The 23,433-nt window shown below is 45.2% G+C and overlaps 1 protein-coding gene across 4 annotated transcripts in view; it reads left to right on the forward strand.

Annotated features, from left to right (window-relative positions):
- Positions 1-3,026: 3,026 nt before the first annotated feature.
- The window catches only part of DUSP10 (dual specificity phosphatase 10), a 49,434-nt gene continuing 29,027 nt past the window's right edge, over positions 3,027-23,433 (forward strand). Inside the window, exons 1-2 of one of the 4 annotated variants that reach the window (XM_033144730.1) lie at positions 3,027-3,111; positions 7,418-8,257. In XM_033144730.1, the coding sequence (XP_033000621.1) occupies positions 7,459-8,257 (799 nt within the window). In that variant the 5' untranslated portion in view covers positions 3,027-3,111; positions 7,418-7,458. Of the gene's footprint in view, positions 3,112-4,512; positions 4,651-4,680; positions 4,821-7,417; positions 8,258-23,433 lie in introns of those variants that run through there. The other 3 variants (XM_033144732.1, XM_033144729.1, XM_033144731.1) reach the window with 3 other exon arrangements.

The raw sequence follows: 23,433 nt of genomic DNA on the forward strand, positions 1-23,433 counted from the left end.
CTAGCCTTTCAACAGGCAAACTGAACAGTCAGTGTAAGTAAGCATTGCCAGTGGTGTAGCAAGGGAGGGGCGATACGGGCGGGGCGCCCCGTGTTCCAGGGGAGGAGGGGTGACACTCGGCGGCCCCTCCCGCCACTCCCTGTGACCCGGCACCCCGTCCGTGCTGCTCCACGGACGGCTGAGCAGCCCCACGAGCCGCCGCTTGCCTGGCGACTCCCCCAGTCGCCACGGGAGCAGCAGCACCAGGCCAGATCGACTGCGCATGGCCGGAAATTCCGGGCATGCGCAGTGCATCCAAGTCGGTGCTGCTGCTCTTGCGGTGGCCGAGCGAGCGACAGCACAGATGGGGCAGCCCCACAACCTGCCGCCCGTTTGGCGGGTCGCCCGGTCACCACAGGAGCAGCAGTGCTGGGCCGGATCAACTGCGCATGCGCGGCATTTCCACACATGTGCAGCCCGTCCGACGTGCGTCACGATGCCCCGCCCCCAGGGGATGCCTCCACGTGCCACCCCAGGCGGCCAAGAAGCTTCCTCCACGCCTGATCATTGCATTTGTATATTGTCCTGGAAGCTGCACCTACTACAAAATGCAGTGGCTCAACTGTGTCTTTCTTTTCTTTTTTCTTTTTTGGAGCAAACCACCACTCCCATGTCACAACAGTCCTGAAAGAATTGCACTGGCTGCAAATTAGCTAGCTAAGATTAAGGACCTTGTGTAAAAAGCTCTATATTGCTGTAAATGGCTCTTGTATTGTTTACTTATGTTGTCCTTGTATTCCAAACTCTCTGTGCTGTTTTTAATTATCATAATCATGATATACTGTTGGTAATTCCACTGGATTGAGCTTAGTTTATTCATATGACCAATGCTACATGTGTATGTCCAAAAAAGAATCTAAAACCAAAACACACATATGACAAAAACAACTAGTTTCTTATACCATGTCTGTTCATCTGTCACTTGTTGACTGCATTTCTATCACACTTTATAAGTTCTCAAAACACCTTGCAACAATATCTCCTGTAGTCCAGTACCTTTTTCTTTTTATTAATTTTTCATTAGCAGATTTAACAATGGTGAAAAGAAAATGAAAAAAGCAAAGGAGAGGGAATAAATAAATAATGTCATTAGCTCAAATTAAGGATACCAGAACTTTCATCTTGAATTAAACATGTAAGTTGATACAAGCCACCCAGGTGTCCACATTGGTATCCACCTGAGATTGACATTTATAGGAAATATGTTCTAATGGAGGACAGTGAGGTCCTCAGACCATTGTGTAACAGATAGTGCGGTGCTTATCTTTCCATGCTCAAAGTTGGTGTTCCAACAATCTTTGTTGGAAGCCACCCAGAGTGGCTGGGGAAACCCAGCCAGATGGGCAGGGTACAAATAATAAATTATGATTATGATTATGATTATGATTAGTATTAGTATTATTTCCAGGAAAACCCGGACATGTCCTCTTTTGGGGGCCAACATGCCCATCTGGGCAGATTTTTACATTTTAAAGGAAATTTATGGGGGTTTGGGGTTGGGGATGCCAGGGAAAGAGGTGTGTCAGCAGCCATATGCAGCCGCACACCCCTTTCCCCAGCTTGGACCGGCAGTGGTTCAGGCTGTCCTCTTTTTTTGCTATATGGTAACCCTATCAAAGTACAAGTCTGTTAGGGAGCCCAAGGGCTTGTAAAATCTACATGTCTTGACACCCCAATTTTTGGCAAATCATCTCCCACTATTGCAGTCATGAACCTGGCCCGCAAAACCCAGGCCAGAGCTCTTGTTGGTTCAGATGGTGCCAGAAAGTCTAGGAGTTAAAACCAACCCTTGCCCATAGAAGCTATCACCTCTCCTGTCATCCCACCCAATCAGAGCCAGGAGAATCTCAGGCTGTACACCAAACATCTTTAATATCCCAAGAATCAAGAGTTCAAAGTACCACTCCTTGCTTCTGAGGTCTCAAGCAGAAAACCAAATTATACAGTAGCAGCAGGGCCGTCTTAAGCATATCCAGCGCCGTGGTGCAAAGATCCCTCCACCCACCCCCAGCAGCTCCAAAACAAGGCAGGGGGCGGTGGAAAATGTCTTCTGCCTCCCCCACCGCCTCGATCCCCAGCATGGTGGCGGCAATCAAGCAGGAAAAAGTGCTGGCGAACATGCTCTCCGGCATTGGGGTGCCCAGGAAGGCAACACAGAAAGGCTGCACACCTTTTGCCAGGAAGCAGGAGGAGGACAGTGACCAGGAGCAGGGCCGTCTTTAGCAGATGCAGAGGCTTGGGAGGGAAGCTGCATGCAGCTTCCCTCCTAAGCCTCTGCGGGGATCGCTCTCCTTCTGCGGAGGCTTGGGAAGGAAGCTGCACACCCACCAGCCATATAGTAGGTGGGGCGCAGCTGACGGGCGTGCAACGAAAGGGGAGGCTGCCAGCAAAGCCGCGCAGCTCCCCCACTCACTAGGGCGCCCCTGAGAGGCTGGCGCCCTGGCACAATGAACCACTAACACCAATGGGAAAAACGGCTCTGAGTAAAAGGTTAGATCAAGAAGGCCAAAGGGACTGGTTTAGTACTGAGATTTAATTCAAGGAAGCATCATAATGGAAAGGGAGCTTTATTAACAATAAACAGGGTAGCAGCATAGAATGGAACCTGTTTACCAGTAGGAGAATAGAACAGGGAAATATGGTTAAGGATGCAAACTAACCCAGTCTAATACATTGTTAACAATTAAAGACCCAACAAAAGGTACCAGTGAGGAAGGTATGGAACAAAAAGCGAATATGGGTAACTTTGTGGCTTAGCAACCAGCACGGGTCTTCAACAACTAGTCATCTAGACTGTAACTTTCCAGAACTGAGAATCTATGAGTGTACATGTGGCTACAAAGCTGTGGAATTTTCCCAACTAGCTAACTGGCCATCTTCAGCCAAGACAAAAACAACACACAGGTGCAAGCCATCAGAGCACTTGGCAATTAGCCAAGCAATAAACAGCTTCCTCATGAGCTCAGCTCTTTACCCAGAAGTCTAAGCTCCCGTCAGAACCATCCTTGGAGGGCAAGGCTTAGCATAAGAACTAGGTCTTGACAAATGCCTTCTCAAAAGCCAACACCACAGGTAAGGGGGCTTGTTTCAATCTTTGCACCTCCTAGTTTACAGAGGACAGTCCTCTTTTCCATGGGCTGTCCAGACTGAGTCTGATTTAATGATAAAAGACTATTAGGAAGGGAGAGCAGGATGGGCGTTGAACTTGCCTACTGGCAGTTGCAACTGGAAAGCAAGACAGAGCAGGCAGGTTGCTTTCCCCCACTATAATGAGATGCATTCTATTTTTATTTAAATTACCATGATTATTTCTCAATATGCATTTAAATTAGCATCTACAAATTTTGAACAAACCTCAGGCCTCTTATGCGTGTGTGATGCATTTCTGCTGCAGCAGCAATATGTCAGCGGCCACGCCAACCTCTGCAATTTGAGCACTGATGGTGCAGGCCTGATTATTGCAAAATGAAGGTTCTGCGGGGATATTTAAAATGCAGGGATATTCAGAACATTTGATTTTCAGGGCCATTTTATGCATGTCTTGGTAGAAGTCTCCTTGAGTTCAATGGCACTTATTCCCACTAAAGCACACATAGGACTGCAGTCTCAGCCCATGATTTTGGGTCTCTTATTCAAATAATTTCCCATGAATGGCTTATGCATGCAGTTTGCTCTCTGCCCCCCCCTCCCTTGCATTCATTATGAAACAGATGGGGGAGAGATGTTACCATATCTACACACGTAACTCCTATCGACTTTTTACCCCCCCCCCCATTTTCAGTGTCTGAGCGATAGCAGGTAAATATGAAAATTGTATAAAACTGCATCGTTCTCGAAGAGCTGTTTCTGTTTTTTTGCTGCGTGGTCCCCAGGTGGCCAACTCAGCAACTAATCACCATTCAAGCTTCTGGTGTGTCGCCTGCTGTGTAAGAATTCAGCGGACGTGAGATTCATTCATTGATTCATTCATTCATTCATTGAAGCCGGGGTGTGGGGGGAGTGGATCTTAAAGGGAGAGGAGGCGAGAAAGCGAAGCTGTGGAAATACGGACAGAGCGAATAAAGACATTTAAGCGAAGGTGCAGGGCGAGAAAAAAGACCATTTGGAGAACGCAGTTAAAAGTGTGCTCCATTGACAACTGCGCGCAGGGAAGAGTTAACCGCATCCTCCTGGTTAAGTTTACATGTAAATAGAGAGCAGCTGCTCCGCTCCGGCTCCGGCTGGCCCACTCGTGCCTTTGATTGGCTGCCAATGACATCACTCCCTCCGCTGCTTCTGACACAGGACCCGAAGCAGCGGCGGTCGAGCCATCCCTCAAGAGTTGAGTGGCCGGCCCCTGGCTCCTCCCCCTTGCCCACCCGCCGCCAATCCTGGGCATCCCCGCGAGGAGGGGCTCGAGCAGCTCCTCCCAGAGAGCCCCTATTGGGGCAGCGCGCTGTCTATCCCTCCCCAGGCCACGCCCTTTTCGAACCTTACATTTACTGTGTAGCAAAAGAGAAAGTAAGTATGTTGCTGGTGGAGATCAATGAAGCCGAGTGAATGGGGGCTTAATGCGTAAATCGATAGCCACAGACGAGCGCCGGGTGCTGGAGGGAAATATTTCTTTACGAAGTAAGTGGGAGACTTGGGTTCCTTACGAGAGGAGCGGTTGAGTGGTGCGTAGGTCGACCGCGTAGCGTCTCCTAGAATAAATGTGCCCTGTCTTGGGGAAGAGAGAGAGATGCCTGTTTGGAAACAAACTGGGAAATGCGAAAAAATGTTGGGGAGCAATGGGAAATAAGGTACTAGCAATGTTATCCGTCCCCGCACCGGTCTGCGCTTGGAGCCCGCCGACTTGCGTGCGTTTCACCGACTGGATTGTAAGAAACGGAGGCTTTTCTCGTCCGGGATTGCTGCAGTATCTAGGGGGGCAGGGGGAGATCGGAGTGCAGAAGAGGCTCTCCGGAGCAGCATCTCTTGTAGTGCTTCTCTTCCTCCCCCCTCCTTTTTACGCCTGTTCTGTAAAACGCCCCCCCCCCCTGTGAGGTCCTGAACCAGCTCCTGATCGGTGAGCGTGAAAAGGTGCCTGATTTTGGCTGGGCTCTTTTAACTCTCAAGTCTGACTTCATGGCTTGGCTGGAAATATATTACCTCTGCTGCAGAGATGCAGAGCTCCCCAAATATCTTTGCCATCCTAAGGCAAACAGGGTTCCCTTATCCGGTCTCCAAATACTTTATTAGTATTTTAAAAAATAAAATAAATCCAAACATTAAAAAACCAAACTCAAACATAACGTTACTGGTCTCGCACGTGATTTGGTTACTAAACTAACCCCTTGTTTTCTCTTTTTGTAAAAAAGAAAAAGGGTACTATTTCCTTTCTCCCAATCTTTGCTTCTCTTATTCCTCAGGAATGCATGGTGTTGTGTTGTTTTTCTCTGTACATTTATTTGTTGTTCTTCACAAATAGAAGGTGGGGAATGGAAACTTGTATTCTGTATTTTACATTTCCTCTCCCTTTATTTAACTCATTTTTTCTGACTCCCCATAGTTGATAAATGGTATTTCCTCTGATCACAATTTAAACCCATTCTGCAAATACTTTTTTCTCTCTCCATTCCTCCTCAGGAGGAGATAGATGGGTTTTTTATGTTTTCTGGTTTCTTATCCTAGGATAGTGACCCATCTTAATGCAAAGTGTGTGTATTGGGGTTTTGAGCGGGTGGGACATAGATTATAGAAACAGATAGTAGAATGTAGGGAAGGGAATTCACATTTTAAAAAACTAATCTTGAATTGGGTTAAATTGTGTAGGTTGTTCTTCTTTGACTGGAGGCACCACACGTTTCCACATGACTGTCCTTAATTTTGTGTCATCCTGTACTTCGTCCAGTTTAAGAAAGCTTAGTAAAAAAAAAAGATAACAAGCCCTTTTGAGTCAAATGGGAGTTCTAGATAAGAATGCTTATGCTTTCAGCCCTAAAAGATACTGAGAGGGTGATGTAATAACTTTTTTTTAAAAGTGAGTGTCATTTGACTGATCTCAATTGGACTCTGCCAAATGTCAATGTAATTGGTCATTAAATGAATGCTATAAAACTAATACATATTATGAACTTGCATGGGGGTGGGAGTTGCAGGGAACTCTGATCATCTCAGTCTGTCCCTCCTTGTGTTATGGTAGTGATAACTAGGGTATTAAGAGCAGGAAGGTTGGAACCTGAATTCTTTGATATTCCAGGCCTGTCATTTTATGAGGAGTGTGTTAGTATCTGAATAAATGGCAGTTCCAGAATAGCAGTTCAGCTCATAAGGGATGCATGGCAGCCTCTGTTTCTTATCTCTCATTTCTTTTCAGTATGTGTTCAGATTACTGGCGAACTTCTCTCTCCACCCCCCCCCCCTTTTGGTGGATTTTTACAGGAAGCCAACAATATTGAAAACTGTGTGCTAGGAGGGAGTTAGAACATCACCTCAGGCCAGATTTGGCTGCCCTGCATTATTGATAATTGTTAAAATCACACTGGTTGCTTCTGTCTATTGTTAATTTGCAGAAGGCAGGATAAAGTAAGGGCAGGTCCTTTTCCACAATGAGCTTCCTTCCCTTGGAGCAAGAAAGCCTTGGGTACATGATGGTAGCTGCTCTGCAAATACCTTTGGGTGTTTGGCCTATGTAGTGTGGACTATTTAGTTTAGTCTTCATCGGGCCTGAATTTTCTCATAACATAGATAAAACATCAACATTCTGCACCAAGTTAACCTAATTTCTGCAGCAGCAGAAGAAAATGATTCAATATGCATATCAATTAAAATTTGCATAAATTATGCCAATTAAGATTTGCACAATCTCCCGTCCCCCCCATTATTTATTATATAATCTTTTAACCACTTTTCCAAATCCCTCCCTCCCTTCTATACAGGGTGCAGAAGCCCTCTATTCTCTGGCAGACTTATTTAGCAACATCTCTGCTTTCTGATACTGACCACTTATAGGCCTTAATATATATATTTTTAGCAATCATAAGGACTATAAAGTAGCTTTTCAATGTAAGTGCAGGCTGAGATGCTGAAACTGAATTCTGTTAGTGACCAGCAAGCATTTATTGTGCACCCCCACAACTGCAGCAGACTCACAATCCTGGGCTGGAGGCAGCCAATGTGTGGCAGTTTCTGCCATGGCATAAAGGTTGGGATGGATAATTTCCCAACTTCTTACAGTTTTATGATTCCATGTTTGGTGGCTGTGTGCCCTTTAGAACGGCTCTCCTCCTGTTCTATGAAAAACAAAGCATTTGATCAACAATATTTAGAACATTGCTATCCGGGAATAATGATGGAACTCTTGTGTGTTGCGAGATACTTTATTATTGTTATTTTATTTCCCTCCCCCTTTTAACAGAGAGCTTGAGTTCCTTTTGACTTGCCATTCTCAGCTTCCTCATGCCTCCATCTCCACTAGACGACAGGGTAGTAGTGGCACTCTCCAGGCCCGTCCGACCTCAGGATCTCAACCTTTGCTTAGATTCCAGCTATCTGGATTCTGCCTCTTCTGCCAGCGAGAGCCACGTGAGTCTCCTCAGCACAGCTGTTGTGTCCCTCAAGGCTGCGAATCTGACGTATATGCCCTCATCCAACGGCTCTGCTCGCTCCTTGAGTTGTGGATGCAGCAGTGCCAGTTGCTGCACTGTGGCAACGTACGACAAAGACAATCAGGCTCAGACTCAAGCCAGCACCAGCAGCACTTCTGCCAACGTAGGAACCTCGACCACGTGCCCTGCTAACCAAATGGTCAACAACAATGAGAACTCTGGCCCATTGAGTCCCTCCAGCGGCGTGGGGAGCCCGGTCTCGGGCCCAACCAAGCAGTTGCCTAGTGTCAAAATCATCTATCCCAATGAACTGGCAAAGAAGATGACCAAATGCAGCAAGAGCCACCAAGGGCCGGTCATCATCGATTGCCGGCCCTTCATGGAATACAACAAGAGCCACATCCAAGGAGCTGTCCACATTAATTGCTCTGACAAGATCAGCCGGCGAAGGCTTCAGCAGGGCAAGATTACCGTCTTGGACTTGATCTCTTGCCGGGAAGGCAAGGACTCCTTCAAGAGGATCTTTTCCAAAGAAATAGTTGTTTATGACGAGAATACCAATGAGCCAAGCCGAGTCATACCTTCGCAGCCATTGCACATAGTGCTGGAGTCTCTCAAGCGAGAAGGCAAGGAGCCCCTGGTTCTCAAAGGTATTTATGACCCATATTCTGTTGCCTTTCTTCTCTCCATTGCTAGGGATGCAGCGATTTGCCAGGCCACTGGGAAGGCAAAGCTCTGCATGTTCTTGTGGAGATAGTTCAGGATCTCTTGATGTAGGAGGACTTGAAAAAGGAAGGATGTGGTCTTGGTACCTTTTTCTGTTTCTTAATATGGTTGTGAGGTTAAGGTTAATCCAAAGGCTAGCGGACGGAGTGCCTTTCCTTGGGATTAATGCTCACAATGTGGTATGCAAACTTCTAGGTTTTGCCGGATTCAGCTGGGCTTGATATTTTTCTTAACAGAGATTGGAGGGGCATTTGGTTAAGCCTGTTGTATATTTTCTTTCAGTCTTAATGCTGGTAACTGTTGGAACCATGCCTTCTTCAAAAGCTGGTGGGTTATGCAGAGGTGCAGTAGCCTATAGAACATCCTTTTTGGAAATGGAAACCCTAAAGAATCAGCAACTGTCCTTGACACTTAAACTCTCAGGTCCCTTGCAAAATAATAATAATAATAATAATAATAATACAATAACTTTCATGTTAGCAAAGCTGGAGATGAATGTTGGGAAATGTTCTAGGTCCAGAATAATTAGAAGGCGAATTAGGTAGCATCAGTGAATCTAGGGGCAGGAGTAGAGCTTGACCTTGACAAGAACTACACTGAAGACTGATGAGTCTCCTGTGAGCCGCTTCACAGCATGAGCTCAAAGAGGAAGAAGGGCAAGTGACTGAAACTTCCTGCTTCCTTGTTTCCTTTTGAACATGGAACTCTGAAATCTATGGGGGCCAGGTAGCTTATGGAGATCATGGGTCTTGAAACTAGTAAGATGAGTTCTACTCAATGTGCTGTGGAGATAGTGCAAGTCAACTACAGTTCCTTTTTTGCCATTTTCTAGTAACATATGAAATAGCCTTTGACTTTGAAATGGAATGATGGAATAGAGTTGGAATAGAGTTCCTAAAAGGTAATATAGTTGAGATGGCCCTCTTATGGAAATGGTTATTGATCTTATTGGCCCAGCAACCTGAACACATTTACATGGCTATGAAGCTTCATTAATGCAATGGAATTGTGAGTGTGTGTGTTTAGGATTGCCTGTTTGTGGGCTTAGCTTTGTGTTGGACAACATGTATTAACTAGAACTAATGAGCATCCATGTGAGCCATGAAGGTTAGCTGTGACTTTGCGTGTGCATACAGCAACTGAGAACTGCATTAGTCTATTGACAGAATATGGTTTTACACAAATGTCATGCAATAAAACAAGGTCATTGTGACTGAGAAACTTAACCACTAGAATGTCATTTGCAGGAATAGGTGATCATAGATCCAGTGGCTAGAGTTATGGTCACCAGTGTGGCACTTGTGGGAGCAACGGTGCCTTTGAGAACATCTCCTGTTGCCTCTGAAGCCTCTGAGCCCCTCCTTGCTGACCCCTTTGTAATGAGTTGGTGAGGTCAGGGTACCTTTTTCTTTCCTTTGAAAAGTGCATAGAACTGAAGGAGGAAGTTCAAAGAAGAAATCTTCTGTACTTCCTCTTTCAGATCAATATGCTTTTCAAGACTCAGATTGTTACATGAGCAAGAAAGTATAGTGTTACATGAGAAGAAAGTATAGTGAGTAAGGGGGTAGACAGGATAGTGGGAAGAAGAGGGTGCCACAAGATTTGGAAGACTGGAGAGAGAGAGTGTGTGTGTGAGAGAGAGAGAGAGAGAGAGAGAGAGAAGGTAGTGGTGGGGCCCATATACATACCACCACATGCTCCTCATGAAATTGCATCATTTGTAAAGGGTTCCTCTCTGCATCAGATCATACCTGTCTTTTGACTGAAGTTAAAAGACTCAGTACTGCCATGTTTATTTTTATGTTTTAATTGATCTTAACTATTACACATTTTTAAATTATGTACACCATACAGACTTTGGTAATTAAGCAGTATATAAGTAGCCTAAATAAATGATGTGAAAACATGGGTTTGAGGCACAGATGGTATGATGCTCATAATTTTGCAAAGGATCCCCACAAAGCTAGAACCAAATCATAGGTCGCATCTGTGTCCACAGATGTGTTCTGTGATTTGGTGGTTTTGTTGTCATCCTGCGTACAAATCATGATCTGTGCCTTGCATCAATGTATTTGTGGTGCTGGCAAGTACCTAAGCAATTTTTTGTACAGAGCAGTCTACCAGTGTAAGCTTTAATTTGGTGGTGTTTTGGGGGACCTGCCAGAAATTCATGCAAATTCTGTGAAATCCATTTTAATTTGATTGGATCCAGCTTTTACCCAGACCCTACGGGAAAAGCAAATAATCTATATGTGTGTGTTGGCTTTCTCTCTTTCTGTCAGTGTGGTGGGTATGACCCAGGGAAAGTGGGGAGGGAGAATGAACCAGAGGGGATAGTTTCCATAGCACACTCTCAAAATTCCAGAATATGTCCACAAACCCCCCAAAAGGTTGACAACTGCTGGACTAGATAACCAGTAAACTAGAGGCTGAAAACCCGATTCACCCAATGGTCTCAGCGTTCTTTAGGGAGAAGCCAGAGTTTCTTAGTAGAGCACATGTTGGCACTAGGGATGTCCCAGATCTCTTTTTAAAGCAGGGGTGGGGAACTTGCAGCCCTGCAGATGTTGTTGGGTACAACATGCACCATCCCTGATTGCCGCACATGCTGGCAGGAGCTGATGGGAATTGGAGTTATGATCCTTGTGGGAACCAATGAATTGTGAGCACAATATTGGACTAGGAATAGGAAGACTCTGGTTTAAACTCCCACTCACTAATGATGCTCACAGGGTGACCTTGGGCCAGTCGCTATCTTAGAGTCTGACTCATCTCAGAACCATGTATGCTACCTTGCCTTCATACCAGAAAAGTTGGGATTTGAATATAATAATTTATTTTAATTCATTAATGGGGAGGAAAAGTAATAGATCCTTAAATGAAAACCACAATCTCCAGCTTCTGACTTGCTTTGATTTTAGTCAAAGTATGAAGGCCCACCTGTAGAAGTAGGCAATCACAAAGGTAGGGGCCGGGGCATCATCATTTCCCCTGTAATGTGAGCACTGCATCACACACTGGGGAAGAACTTTACTTCGTGGTAAAGTGCATGATTTGCATGCAGAAGGTCTGGCATCCAATCTCTTGCATCTCCAGGTAGGCCTTGGGAAGACCTTGGCCTGAGATCTTTGAGAGATGGAACCAGGCAGAGCAAAGCAGACAGTATTCAGCTAGATGGACCAGTTTAAAATTACTTGCCCTGCCCTGGCCTCTGGAGGAATATGTGTAGGCTCAGCATAAGTAGGAAGAACTGGTGAGGTGGCTTTGTTTCAGATGAAGCCTGACTGTTGCATTCACTGAAAAGAAGTGGGATGGCGTTCCGCACCACTTTAAGCGCTAATAAATGGGTGGTGATAAACAGGTGCTTAACAGACAGCTTAATCTCTTGGAGGACATGGTTGCACTTACTGTTAAGTTGTGGTTTGTGTTTGCACACAATATAGTCTAACAGCCAGCAGTAAATTTGCAAGTAACACAACTCTCCTTATGTTCTGAAGACCTGCCAAATTAAGTCCATCACACAGATATTTTAAATAATATAATGATTTTTTAAATTTATTTATACCCAGCCCATTTGGCTGGGTTTCCCCAGCCACTCTGGGCGGCTTACAGCACATAAAAAAATGTAAGAAATTCGACATTAAAAACCTCCCGATACAGGGTTGCCTTCAGATGTCTTCTAAAAGTCAGAAAGTTGTTTATTTCCTTGACATCTGATGTGAGGGTGTTCCACAGGGTAGGCGCCACTGTGAGAAGGCCCTCTGCCTGGTTTCCTGTAACCTTGCTTCTTGCAGTGAGGGAACTGCCAGAAGGCCCTCGGAGCTGAATCTCCATGTCTGGGCCGAACTTTGTCCCCATCATTTCCACCTTGAGTTCCATGACAGAAGAAAGGTGGGTTATAAATGTACTAAACAGATAAACAACATGAAGAAGGTATATGTGGAATGTAAATTGGAGTGGTAATTGCTTAAACTTATATTAACGCCCTGTTTGGACCTCCTGCCCTCATACAGACCCATGAAATCCTTTGTATCACCTCAGGAAATTCTACTCAAAGTGGTGACCTGTTTTTAGGCTATGCTTCTATTACAATGATACATTGTTTGGTTTTTGTAGACTCTATGCCACTTAGAGGTTTCTGAAACATTAAGTGGTGCATGAATGTTTTTAAATGGTTACGGTTAGTTACTGTATTTGTGTATAAAACCAACATGTGAAGAGGGGGACTGAGTAGCCCCACTCTTGAGTAGCTCCTCCTCCTGGTGTCCATACATACAGTGTGACTGTCTTCAGTGACACAGCTTTGCATCCATATTCCATATGCACAAACTCTTCTATGCACTTCATCTGGAACACAGAGCCACCAGCAGGATGGGCTACTCTGCACAGGTAGACATCTGGAGTGAAGCTACTTGGGATGGTCCCATTTAGATATGTTTTAGATGTGAATATCATCTGAGTAGCCAATAATAACAGTTTATTGTCCTATGTGCACCTTTATCTTATGGTGAATCACTAAGGCTATCTATTGAGAACAGAGATTATAGATAAATAATCCATCTCAAATTACCATCTCTGCTAGCAATGTTGAGACTATAGGAATTGCGAAAGGACACACACAGAGACACAAATTCAAAAATCCACGACTTAGTGCACTGCTGGAATTCTGCCTTAACTATTAGAAAATTGGGGTCCAATAGAACAGTGAATATGTGTATATCATAGTTGAAATATGACAGGTAGTCCTTAGGAATGAAGTCCCCAGAGTTTCAAAGGCTTAGGTCGCCTCTTAGTCCTTGATTGCATCATTTGGGAGGGAAAAGAATCCTTACAATGTCACCCAGCAAACGCTGTTCTGGCCTTGCTCTGAAGCTGGGAGTTTTAAAATTAGCCAAAAGCTCTTAGCCGCTTGATCTAAAGAAGCTTTAGAAGAAAAGATTAATTTTTTCCTCCCCCTTCTGCCAGCTAGGAAAAATTGTGGGTAGAGATCAAGGGATTAATGCTGCAGGTTTTTTTTTTTTAACTTAACAGTGGCCAGAAAAAAAGAGTGAGCAGGAAAGGGAGCGATGGCCACATCTCCTTATGTTCTTTTTAAAGCAGCAGTGCTTAAAGGCGAGGACAACAAACGAAAAGCCCCTTTCTCATCCCTGCCTTGTTTGGAAGTGTGATCTGGACCGAGGAGACATAATAAGGCTCTGCTTCAGCATCTGTGCTTGCAGTGCGGCCAGAGAGGTGTTTGTTATTCAATTTCACTTGTCGGGTGGAATTTTTTCCATCATGCTTCAGTAGCTCTTAATGTCCTGCATGTGATGCAATTTTTGTTTTTAGAGTTTGAACTAAAACTGAAGCTGCGCTCTAAAGCCCCTCTTGCTTTTAATGTTGAGTGAGGCTCTTGCCTTGACTGCGATCCAGTCATAATTTATGGCTGGCCCATCTGATCTTCCCAGTTTATGTTAGTAAACATTGGTTGCTAACTGCCCCATCCAAGTTTGTCCCTCCCCGCCTCCCGGCATCCACTGATCCAGTGCCATGTTCTCCATGTTTGGTGCTGCCTGTCAAGCAGGCAGCTCTCTGTTGCCATTTCAGTGGTACAGTGTCACACAGAGGAGAAACTGATCAGAGGGCCCTGGCCCCTAGGGATTAAATTACAGGCTTAATTTACAGCTCTGGCTGGTGACCTCGATCAAATATATATTCCTGTTCTAGACGTCTAGTGGTTTTTTTGGTTTGTTTTTTGCTGGTGCTCTGTGATGTGCAGAAATGTGGCAATACCAATAGAAGGCCAGGTTGTCCTTTTGTTAAAATACAGTTGAAATGTGTCCACTGGAATATAGATTTGAAAACACTGGTTCGGTTTCATTACATTTCTAGCTTGTTCTTCATGTGTCTCTCTGTAGGGCGTGTGCTGGCTGGTGTGAATTGTATTCCTAGCAATATGCACAGGGCCACTAGGTTAGCTGCTCTTTCTCTAAGGATCTCAGGTTAGCCAATTCTCTCCTGTGATATGATGATCTAGGTTAGTCTTGTAGGTAGTGGTTGCCTCCTAGAGAGTCCATAATTGAGCAGGGGTTTGAACCTGGATCTCCTCATCTTAAATATTAACTGGAGCCTTGGTCCCATGCTTTATACAGTGAGACTTTCTAACAGGGTTTTGAAGAGAAAAAATACATTAAAGCACTCTGCAAAGTTAACAGCTTGTGCATGCATTATAATGAGTAGATATGAAGTGGCCCTGATTCAAGGGAGTCGTGCTTATGCAAAGGGCTTGTGCCTGCAGAGGAGATGATTTTGTTGCTAAAGCTGAGAACCACTGTTTACCCATCACCTCTGCTGGGTGAAATGCAGCACTGAAAAGGGCTAATACCCACCCTTCATGATCGTATGGTGGGTTACACAATTTAAAATTCAGAATAAAAAAAACCCACTTAAAACAATGAACAGGGTGGGTCCTCCTGAAACGCATATCTCACACGTGTCAAAGGCCAGAATAAAGGGCCATATCTTCATCATCATTCACTGAAAGCCACATACGGTAATGAGGAAGCCAGACACACCTCTATGGGGAGGGAATTCCACAACTCAGGGACTGCCATAGAGAATGCCACCTCCCACCCCAAACTTTGGAGGGAGGCAGAACTATCAAGAGGACCTCCTCTGCTGATCTTAATGCCAGAGGGACCGTAGGGGAAGAAGGGATATTTCAGATATTTGGGGCCTAAGCCATTTAGGGCTTTGAAAACCTACACAAGCACTTTGAAGTGGGCCTAGAAATGAACTGGCAGGTAATGCAGTTACTTTAGAACAGGGATTATGAGAGTTCTAAAGGCAACTCCAGCTAGTAGTCTGGCCATTGCATTTTGGACCAGGTGATGTTTCTGAGTTGTCTTCAAGGGCAGCCCTGCATAAAGTGCACTGCAATAATCCAGTCTGGAAGTTAGCAGAGCATGGAGCATCATGGCCATGTGTTCCTTGCAGCCGGGCTGCAGTACTTAAGAGTTAAGTGATGTGTTGACCAGTAGGCTACTGCAAGTACCTTGAATGGCTCATAGCTGCTTCTTAAAACAGAAATAACAAATCTGTCTTGAGACTGAACCTTTCCCAACATGTAGCATTCTAGTTGCTGTTGGACTCCAACATGGTCTGTGGTCAAGGATGATGGAAGTTATAGTCCAAAATATCTGTAGGGCACCTGGTGGGCAAAACTGCTATACTATAATACAATGTCAGTGACCTTGGGACAGATGTTATACATGGACACACTATTTCCTATCAAATGGATAATTTATGCTGATATTTTCAGGTGAGCCCTCTCTCCCTCCTCCAGTGCACCTGAGTTTTCCTTGCTCTGAAATTCTTCATTGTCATGCCTGACACTTTATCCTTTCTCTTTTGTTCCAAAGGCCCTGAGACGTTAGCTATGGAATGTTTTGTTTGAATCCATGGTTAGTTTTTGTTTCTGACTTGTAAATCACAAGCTTTGATAGAGAGTGACACCTTCATAACAGAAGAGTGAATGGTGGTTGAGAGTCCCAAGCTAACCTGCTGCAATTTTGGACGGACTCAACTGTGCTCCATGCAGTTCCTCCTGCATTTGGCTTCTTGGTTCGATGTGCGCAGCCTTCCTCCTCGGTCCCTTTAAGAATATACCTATCATGTGACTCTTCTAAGCAAAAAGCAGTTTCTCGAGCGGATTCCTTTCTTTGAACGTCATGTTTTTCTTCCTGCATCTCCTGATACAGAACTGAGAACAGCCTATGATGCGATATTTGCGAAATGACAACTCTCTTTGAGCAAAGCTTTGCTTTCTTAGCAATTTTTGGAAGGGTTGTCATCCCCAAAGATGAGTAGATGACTCACACTTGGTGTTACTGAGGTGGCTTAGGGAGATTGTACTACTGAGATCATGTTCTACAAACTTTCAGAGCAATATTGGCCTAAAAGCAGTTGTTCTTTTAGTCCAATGCAGATGTAATTTTTTGCTAATCTCTTACCACGGTTAAGGGACTGGTGCACTCCTCTCTTGGATGATACAACTTGCCACACTTAGTCAGCCTTAACTGTGGTTAGTGTTTAACATTTGCATGAGTGCTAATCTGTGGCCAATACGATTTGCAGCTGGCCTTTAATTAGGTTGGGGTAAGGCTCTCAGTGGTAGGGCAACTGTTTTACATGCAGAAGGTCCCAAGTTCATTCCCTGGCATCTCCAGGTAGGGCCGGGAATGTCTCCTGTCTGAGAATCTGGAGAATCGCTGCTAGTCAGTGTTGGCAGTACTGAGGTTTGCCAATCAGTTGTCTAACTTGTATAAAGTAGCTTCCTGGGTTTTGTAAACCCCGATTAAGAGGCATCCCAGTATGTCTTTACAATGGTTAGGGTGGGTGTTAAATTGGGTTAAAATGAGCAATGAGGCATTTGTGCTGGAAAGTGGAAGGGGCAATGTTGGAAGGGTGTTGCAGGATCAGAGCAATGAGAGGCAAATAATTCTGGCTACGGGGTTCTGGAGAATGTTTGCTCATGCAGTCTTCTGCTCATTTAGAGAAAGAATAGAACTATAGTATTAATGGATTGGGGGGGGGCTGTTTTTATACATGCAGGGACCCTGTGCAAGGCCAGCTTCTTAATCTAAGGGTCCAGAATTTCCATAAGGGAGGCTTGCGAATCACTAGACACAGCACAGTCTTTTTGTGAGAGAATGGAAAGCATAATGGATGAAAAAGTCCTGGAAAGCTCATAAATAATCTATGTTATGCTCTTTCCTAGAAGCTGGCAGGTACAGGTGTTGGCAGACCTTGCTGTGTAACACATTGCTACAATTTCAGGGGCCCCTGAATGGATAATATATTAAGTGTTCTCTGCACTGTCCCTTTAAATCCAGCCCAGGCGGTGTCCTCCCATTTTCCTAGGAGGTCTGTCTGTAGAATCCTGCCAAGGAGCTATTACTCAGCCTGATAGGCTACTGTTGAACCTTGACTACTAAAGTCTGAATCCAGCAGGCAAGGCTTGGCAATCAGCATGACATGTCAGTGGATGTGGAGGAGAAGCGAAGGTGACCATAGGCCTCCCTCCCCCCCGTTAGATTCTGAGCAGGGCTGTGGTAGAGCACATGGAAGGTCCCTAGTTCGATTTCAGGCACCTGGGAAGTCATTGTCTAAAACCCAGGAGAGCTGCCATCAGTCAGTGGGGACAACACAGGGATTGATGACCTGGGATGTGGATGGCGCTGTGGTCTAAAGCACTGAGCCTCTTGGGCTTGCCGATTGGAAGGTCAGCGGTTCGAATCCCCGTGACAGAGTGAGCTCCCATTGCTCTGTCCCAGCTCCTGCCAACCTAGTAGTTTGAAAGCATGTCAGTGCAAGTAGATAAATAGGCGGAAAGGTAAATGGCGTTTCTGTGTGCTCTGGTTTCCGCCACGGTGTCCCCTTGTGCCAGAAGCTGTTAAGTCATACTGGCCACATGAACTAGAAAGCTGTCTGTGGCCAAACACTGGCTTCCTCAGCCTGAAAGCGTGATGAGCCGCAACCCCATAGTCACCTTTGACTGGACTTAACTGTCCAGGTGTCCTTTACCTTTATCTTTTTACCTATAAGGCAACTTTTGAAGGAGCCACATGGCATGAATGCAGCACCTAGTTAAACCATGGAACTTGTCCCACAGGCAACCAACTCATTTTCTGCTTGCAGGCATCTTGGTTTGGCACTGTAAGGGCGGGTGCTGGACTAGATGGGACATTGACCTGACCCAGCAGGCTCCTGTTATGTTCTTAATTACCAGGGTTAGACCGTTATCTGAGCCTACCCTGATGACCCCTTTAAAACTTGTCCACATCTGCCCTGCAGTAAAGCTGTCCATGCTACTTGTAAGGAAGCTAGAAGGTGACCGCGCTACTGTAAGGAGCTCTTTGCAGGACAGTCTTGCTAGTGTCAGCCTGAGTGAGAATCATAGAATTGTAGAGTCAGAAGGGACTATGAGGGTCATCAAACCCCTACAACGCAGGAACCGTTTGCCCACCATGGGACTCGAACCCACAACCCTGAGATTAAGAATCTCCTGTTCTACCAACTGAACTATCCAGTCAATTATTTTCTCTACATCCCTAAATTTTAGATTCTCTGTAAAATGAGCTAGAACTCCACTCACTGCTTCAGCATGTAATCACTTGGTGAGCTTTGTCGTTTAGTCGTGTCCGACTCTTTGTGACCCCATGGAGCAGAGCACGCCAGTCACTCCTGTCTTCCACTGCCTCCCGCAGTTTGGTCAAACTCATGTTATTAGCTTTGACTTGGTGAGCTACTTCCTAGTTAAAGAGATGCCAATATTTACACAAAGGCATCTTGGGGATGTGTGTGCCATGTTCCTCCCCACAGGAACACTCATCACGCTCTATCGTGCACTTTCTCATGTCCTGCCAGGATTTTCCATCAAGGTTCTTGTTGGCTGTTCTCTCCAGCTTTTAGGCCTCTGCCAGGTTTGTTCATATAAATAGCTTTGCCAGGAGCATTTGTTTTCTTCCACTGAACATTTGATTGCTTCTTTCAATTTTAAATGAATTATACTTTTGAAATGACTATCGAAACGCACATTCAAATTTAAAAATGGTGTGTGAGTGCCATTTTTATTCTTAAACCCTCATTGTGTCTTCAGAATACGTGAAGATTGAGAAGCAGAGATCGAGACGGTCCCCCTGACTTGGGCAAGGCTATTTGTTGTGTGTGTCAGAACTGATACCATTGTTTTTTTTTTTTGCATTTCACAAGAACAGCCTGCTGGATCAGACCCCTGGCCCATCTAGTCCAGCATCCTGTTCTCACAGTGGCCAACCAGATGTTTGTGGGAAACTGGCAAGCAGGACCCAAGAACAAGAGCCTGCCCTCCTCCTGTGGTTTCCAGCAATTGTCATTCAGAAACATTACTGCCTCTGGCTATAGAGACAGAGTAGAGCCATCGTGGTTAGCAGCCACTGATAGCCTCATCCTCCATGAATTTGTCTGGTCCTTTTTTAATGCCATCCAAGCTGGTGGCCATCAATGTTTTTATCATCCTTGGTTCCAGTGTTGGAAATTCAGATATATATATAAGCCATGCACCAAATGGCTCCTTAAACCAAGCTTGCAGTCACCAAAACGGAATGTCTAGTTGCCATTTGGGGGCAAGACAGTTCTAAAGTCTTATTTTTCAAATGATGGACTGACTGTGAGTATCAGTTTAACATCTGGCTAGTTCAGATGACAACCTTGAGCTAGGTTGAGAACTTTAATAACTTAAAGAAGAAAAGTCACTTGACCCAGGGACAGTCCACATATCTACGGGCCTATTCCAACCTCCTGCTCAGGCTGCACGGAAATAATAATAATAATAATAATAATAATAATAATAATTTTATTTGTACCCCGCACAATTGACTGGGTTGCCCCAACCACTCTGGGTGGCTTCCAGCATATATAGAAACATAGTAAAACATTTTGGTTCCAGAAATTCATTCCAATTGTGCAGATAAAATATAACTGATAGAATTCTACAGAATGGGGTATTAGTGTGCGAAAACAGTCCGGATCCAATGGTTCCCAGGCAGGCACCTCCAGATGGTGGAGATGTAAGGCACCCTCCTGGAGCCCAGGCATATTCACTTGGTCACAAGTGGTCGAAAGCCAGGTGTAAAATGCCCCTGGCTAATTTCGAACACCGCTTGGTTCACTCTTCAAATGGAATACTTGGTCCCCTTTTATGCTCATCTTGAGAAAAACAGGCAGTTTGATGTAGGAAGTCTGGGAGTTAAAACTGAAATTGATGATCAGGGGAATAACAGGCTATAGCCCTTGGACTGTACTATTTCAGACTGAGAGTAGGAGAGTGTGCATCGATGCTCCTTACTACTAAGTGAACAGTTGGCTCAAATAGGGCCTACCATCTGCTTCGTTTTCCTTACTGTATATCTCCAGGAGTGAAGAAGCCAGGGGATGGTTTCCTACTGAGAGCTGAGCAGCCAGGATAAGGGCCTGGAATATCCCTGAAGGGCTCTGCCTCTCCTGCGGTGACAGCCCTGTTTCCAGACAACAACAATTCCATTTTAGTGTTAGCGTTGGCTGGGATCCAGGGTCACATAATGAATAAAGGGTAGAATTATTATATAGGCAAAGTTACTCTCTTCCCCTCCCCAGCTTTAGTCACAAGCCTTTTGAGAAATGCTGGAGAAGGAGAACACAGATAACATTGCAGCTGAGGGAAGGGCACACTTGGGATTGCCAACTTTTGGCCGGCCGCTGCTCTTGTACTTCATCTGTAGACTTTAGGAGGTGGCAATGCTCTGTTCCTTTCTGTAAAAAAAAAGCTGACTTCTGCACCACAGCTGTTGTAAACATGGTTGTTGTTTTTTTGTTAAACCTGCGACTTAAGCAAAATGAGCATTCTCTACCTTTCACAGGGTTTCAGATCTCTAAATCCACCCAAGGAGATTCTTACGTCGCCCCTCTTCCAAATCGCTGAATGTTGCCCTTTGTGTTGTCTTAATGCTCACATAATCCCCCACATGACAGCGCCAGCTGCTGATTTTGTTTCTGAACGAGGGCTGCAATGAAGGGCAAACAGTCAGTGTTGCATTAGATACCAATACCCGGCTGGCTGGATGAAGGAGCGAATCAGCACTAAAATCCCCAAATGGGCAGATTAATATTTCATACAAGTCCCTTTCTGAGTGCTCAGTGAGGACACGTGTGCTGACTAAGTCTGTGCAAAGTGATAAAGCACCTTCAGCTTATGTAAAAAATGAGGCACATGCTTCAATGCCTTGCTCTTTTGGATTTCTCTCCACTGTTTCACTTAAAATCAGTGTCTAATGTAAATATTCCAGAGTCGAAGCACATAGACATTTATGTTCTATATAGGAAATTTTCAGAGAATATGCTCTTGAATCACAGAATAGGGAGAGTTGGAAGGTACCCCCAGGGGTCATCTAGTCCAACCCCCTGCAATTCAGGGATCTCAACTAAAGCACCCAGGGCAGATGGCCATCCAACATCTGCTTAAAAAAGGAAGGAGATTTCACAACTTCCCGAGGGAGACGGTTCCTTTACATTCCCCCATCATCTAAGGAAAGTATATTTCTGTGAAAAAGGTAATTCTCCTGCAAAAGTTGTTGTTGTTGTTCAGTCGTTCAGTCGTGTCCAACTCTTCATGACCCCATGGACCAGAGCACGCCAGGTACCCCTATCCCCCACTGTCTCCCGCAGTTTGGCCAGACTCATGTTGGTAGCTTCAAAAACATTGTCCAACCATCTCATCCTCTGTCGTCTCCTCCTTGTGCCCTCCATCTTTCCCAACATCAGGGTCTTTTCCAGGGAGTCTTCTCTTCTCATGAGGTGGCCAAAGTACTGGAGCCTCAACTTCAGGATCTGCCCTTCCAGTGAGCACTCAGGCCTGATTTCTTTAAGGATGGATATGTTTGATCTTTTTGCAGTCCATGGGACTCTCAAGAGTCTCCTCCAGCACCATAATTCAAAAGCATCAATTCTTCGGCGATCAGTCTTCTTTATGGTCCAGCTCTCACTTCCATACATTACTACTGGGAAAACCATAGTTTTAACTATACGGACCTTTGTCGGCAAGGTGATGTCTCTGCTTTTTAAGATGCTGTCTAGGTTTGTCATTGCTTTCCTCCCAAGAAGCAGGCGTCTTTTAATTTCGTGACTGCTGTGACCATCTGCAGTGATCATGGAGTAGTGATGGGCAAAAAGCCCAGGGCTTCCTCTGGAAAATATATAGGCCTTTGAACAATTTGGTTGCATGCAGAAATGCTCCAAGGCAGAGATGGTAGACTTGTCACCCTCCAAATGTTTTTGGGCTACAGTTCCCAGCGCCCTCAGCATGGCCAGTGGTTGGGGGAAATGTGAGTTATAGCCCAACGACAACCGGAAGGCCACATAGAATCATAGAATGTCTTAATTAATACACAACAGTTGGAAGGGACCACAAGGGTCATCTAGCACAACCCCCTGCAATGCAGGGATCTTTTTCCCAACGTGGGGCTCAAACCCGTGACCCTAAGGTTAAGAGTCTCACACTCTACCAACTGAGCTATCCAGCATCCTCAGGTTTGTCCTTCTTTGCAATGGAGGGGGAAATCACCTTGGCGAAAGGGAATAAGGTAGCAGATGCAGAGGGTTCAGGGTGTGAGCACAATGGAGGTGGCAGGCCTTTCTGTACTTCTATTCGGCGTGCGAAAGATCATGCGGAGGTTCTCGCATTGGAATCCCTGTTTCAATCCACCACTCTGTTGTGGTAATGATTGACTCTACAGCTCCAGTCCTGCTAAAGTTAGGCAGAAAGTCACAGCTGGGGAGAAAGCAAGAGCAGGACAGGGCTATTGTCCTTGGTTGTCCTTGCCTCTTTGGGCTTCCCAGGAACATCTGGCTGATCACTATGGAAATGTGGTCTGGAATAGATAGACTTTTGTTCTGATCCAGCAGAGAGCTCTTTAGTGGGAACTAGATATCTTTGGCAGTGATATAAGTTTTCCTTTCTGGGGGGAGGGGAATCCTGTGCAAATTAGGGTAATTTGCATAGGGTAATTTGCATGCCCCCCCCCGATGCCCTGGAGAGTGACCTAGTTTAGCATGCTTGTTTAACTTGCATTTTTGTAAACAAAGCTTAGAAACGTTGAAGCCACCAAGCTTGTCTAATACTGTATTTTTAGTTGGTGCCCTTCCATTTTCTGCCCCACTCCTCATCACAGATGGTGGGCAAAATGAGCTGCTGTGAGTTCTTCCTCCAAGAATGTCCACCAGAGGACAGGTCTTGGCCACAGTCTAAAATTCAACATGGAGAAGACGGAGGGAGACAGGCAACTATACAGGCAGGCCCTCCTTTTCATGCGTGCAACTGTGCAAACACACAGTGCACCAAACCAGGAAGTGACCCCAAAATGTCACCAAAAGGGGGGCAGAACGGGGCAGGGCAGAGACAGAATGGGGCGTTTGCAGGCCTTTCAAATATACACAATTTCACTGATGCACATGGTGCCTTGAAGTGTAACACCTGTGTAAATGGGGTCTGTGTGCCTGTATGCATTTATTTTACTTCCACATGCTTGCGCTTGGTTTGTAAGGCTAT

The sequence above is a fragment of the Lacerta agilis genome, chromosome 3 (genome assembly GCF_009819535.1).
Source record: "Lacerta agilis isolate rLacAgi1 chromosome 3, rLacAgi1.pri, whole genome shotgun sequence".
Lineage (NCBI taxonomy): Eukaryota > Metazoa > Chordata > Lepidosauria > Squamata > Lacertidae > Lacerta > Lacerta agilis.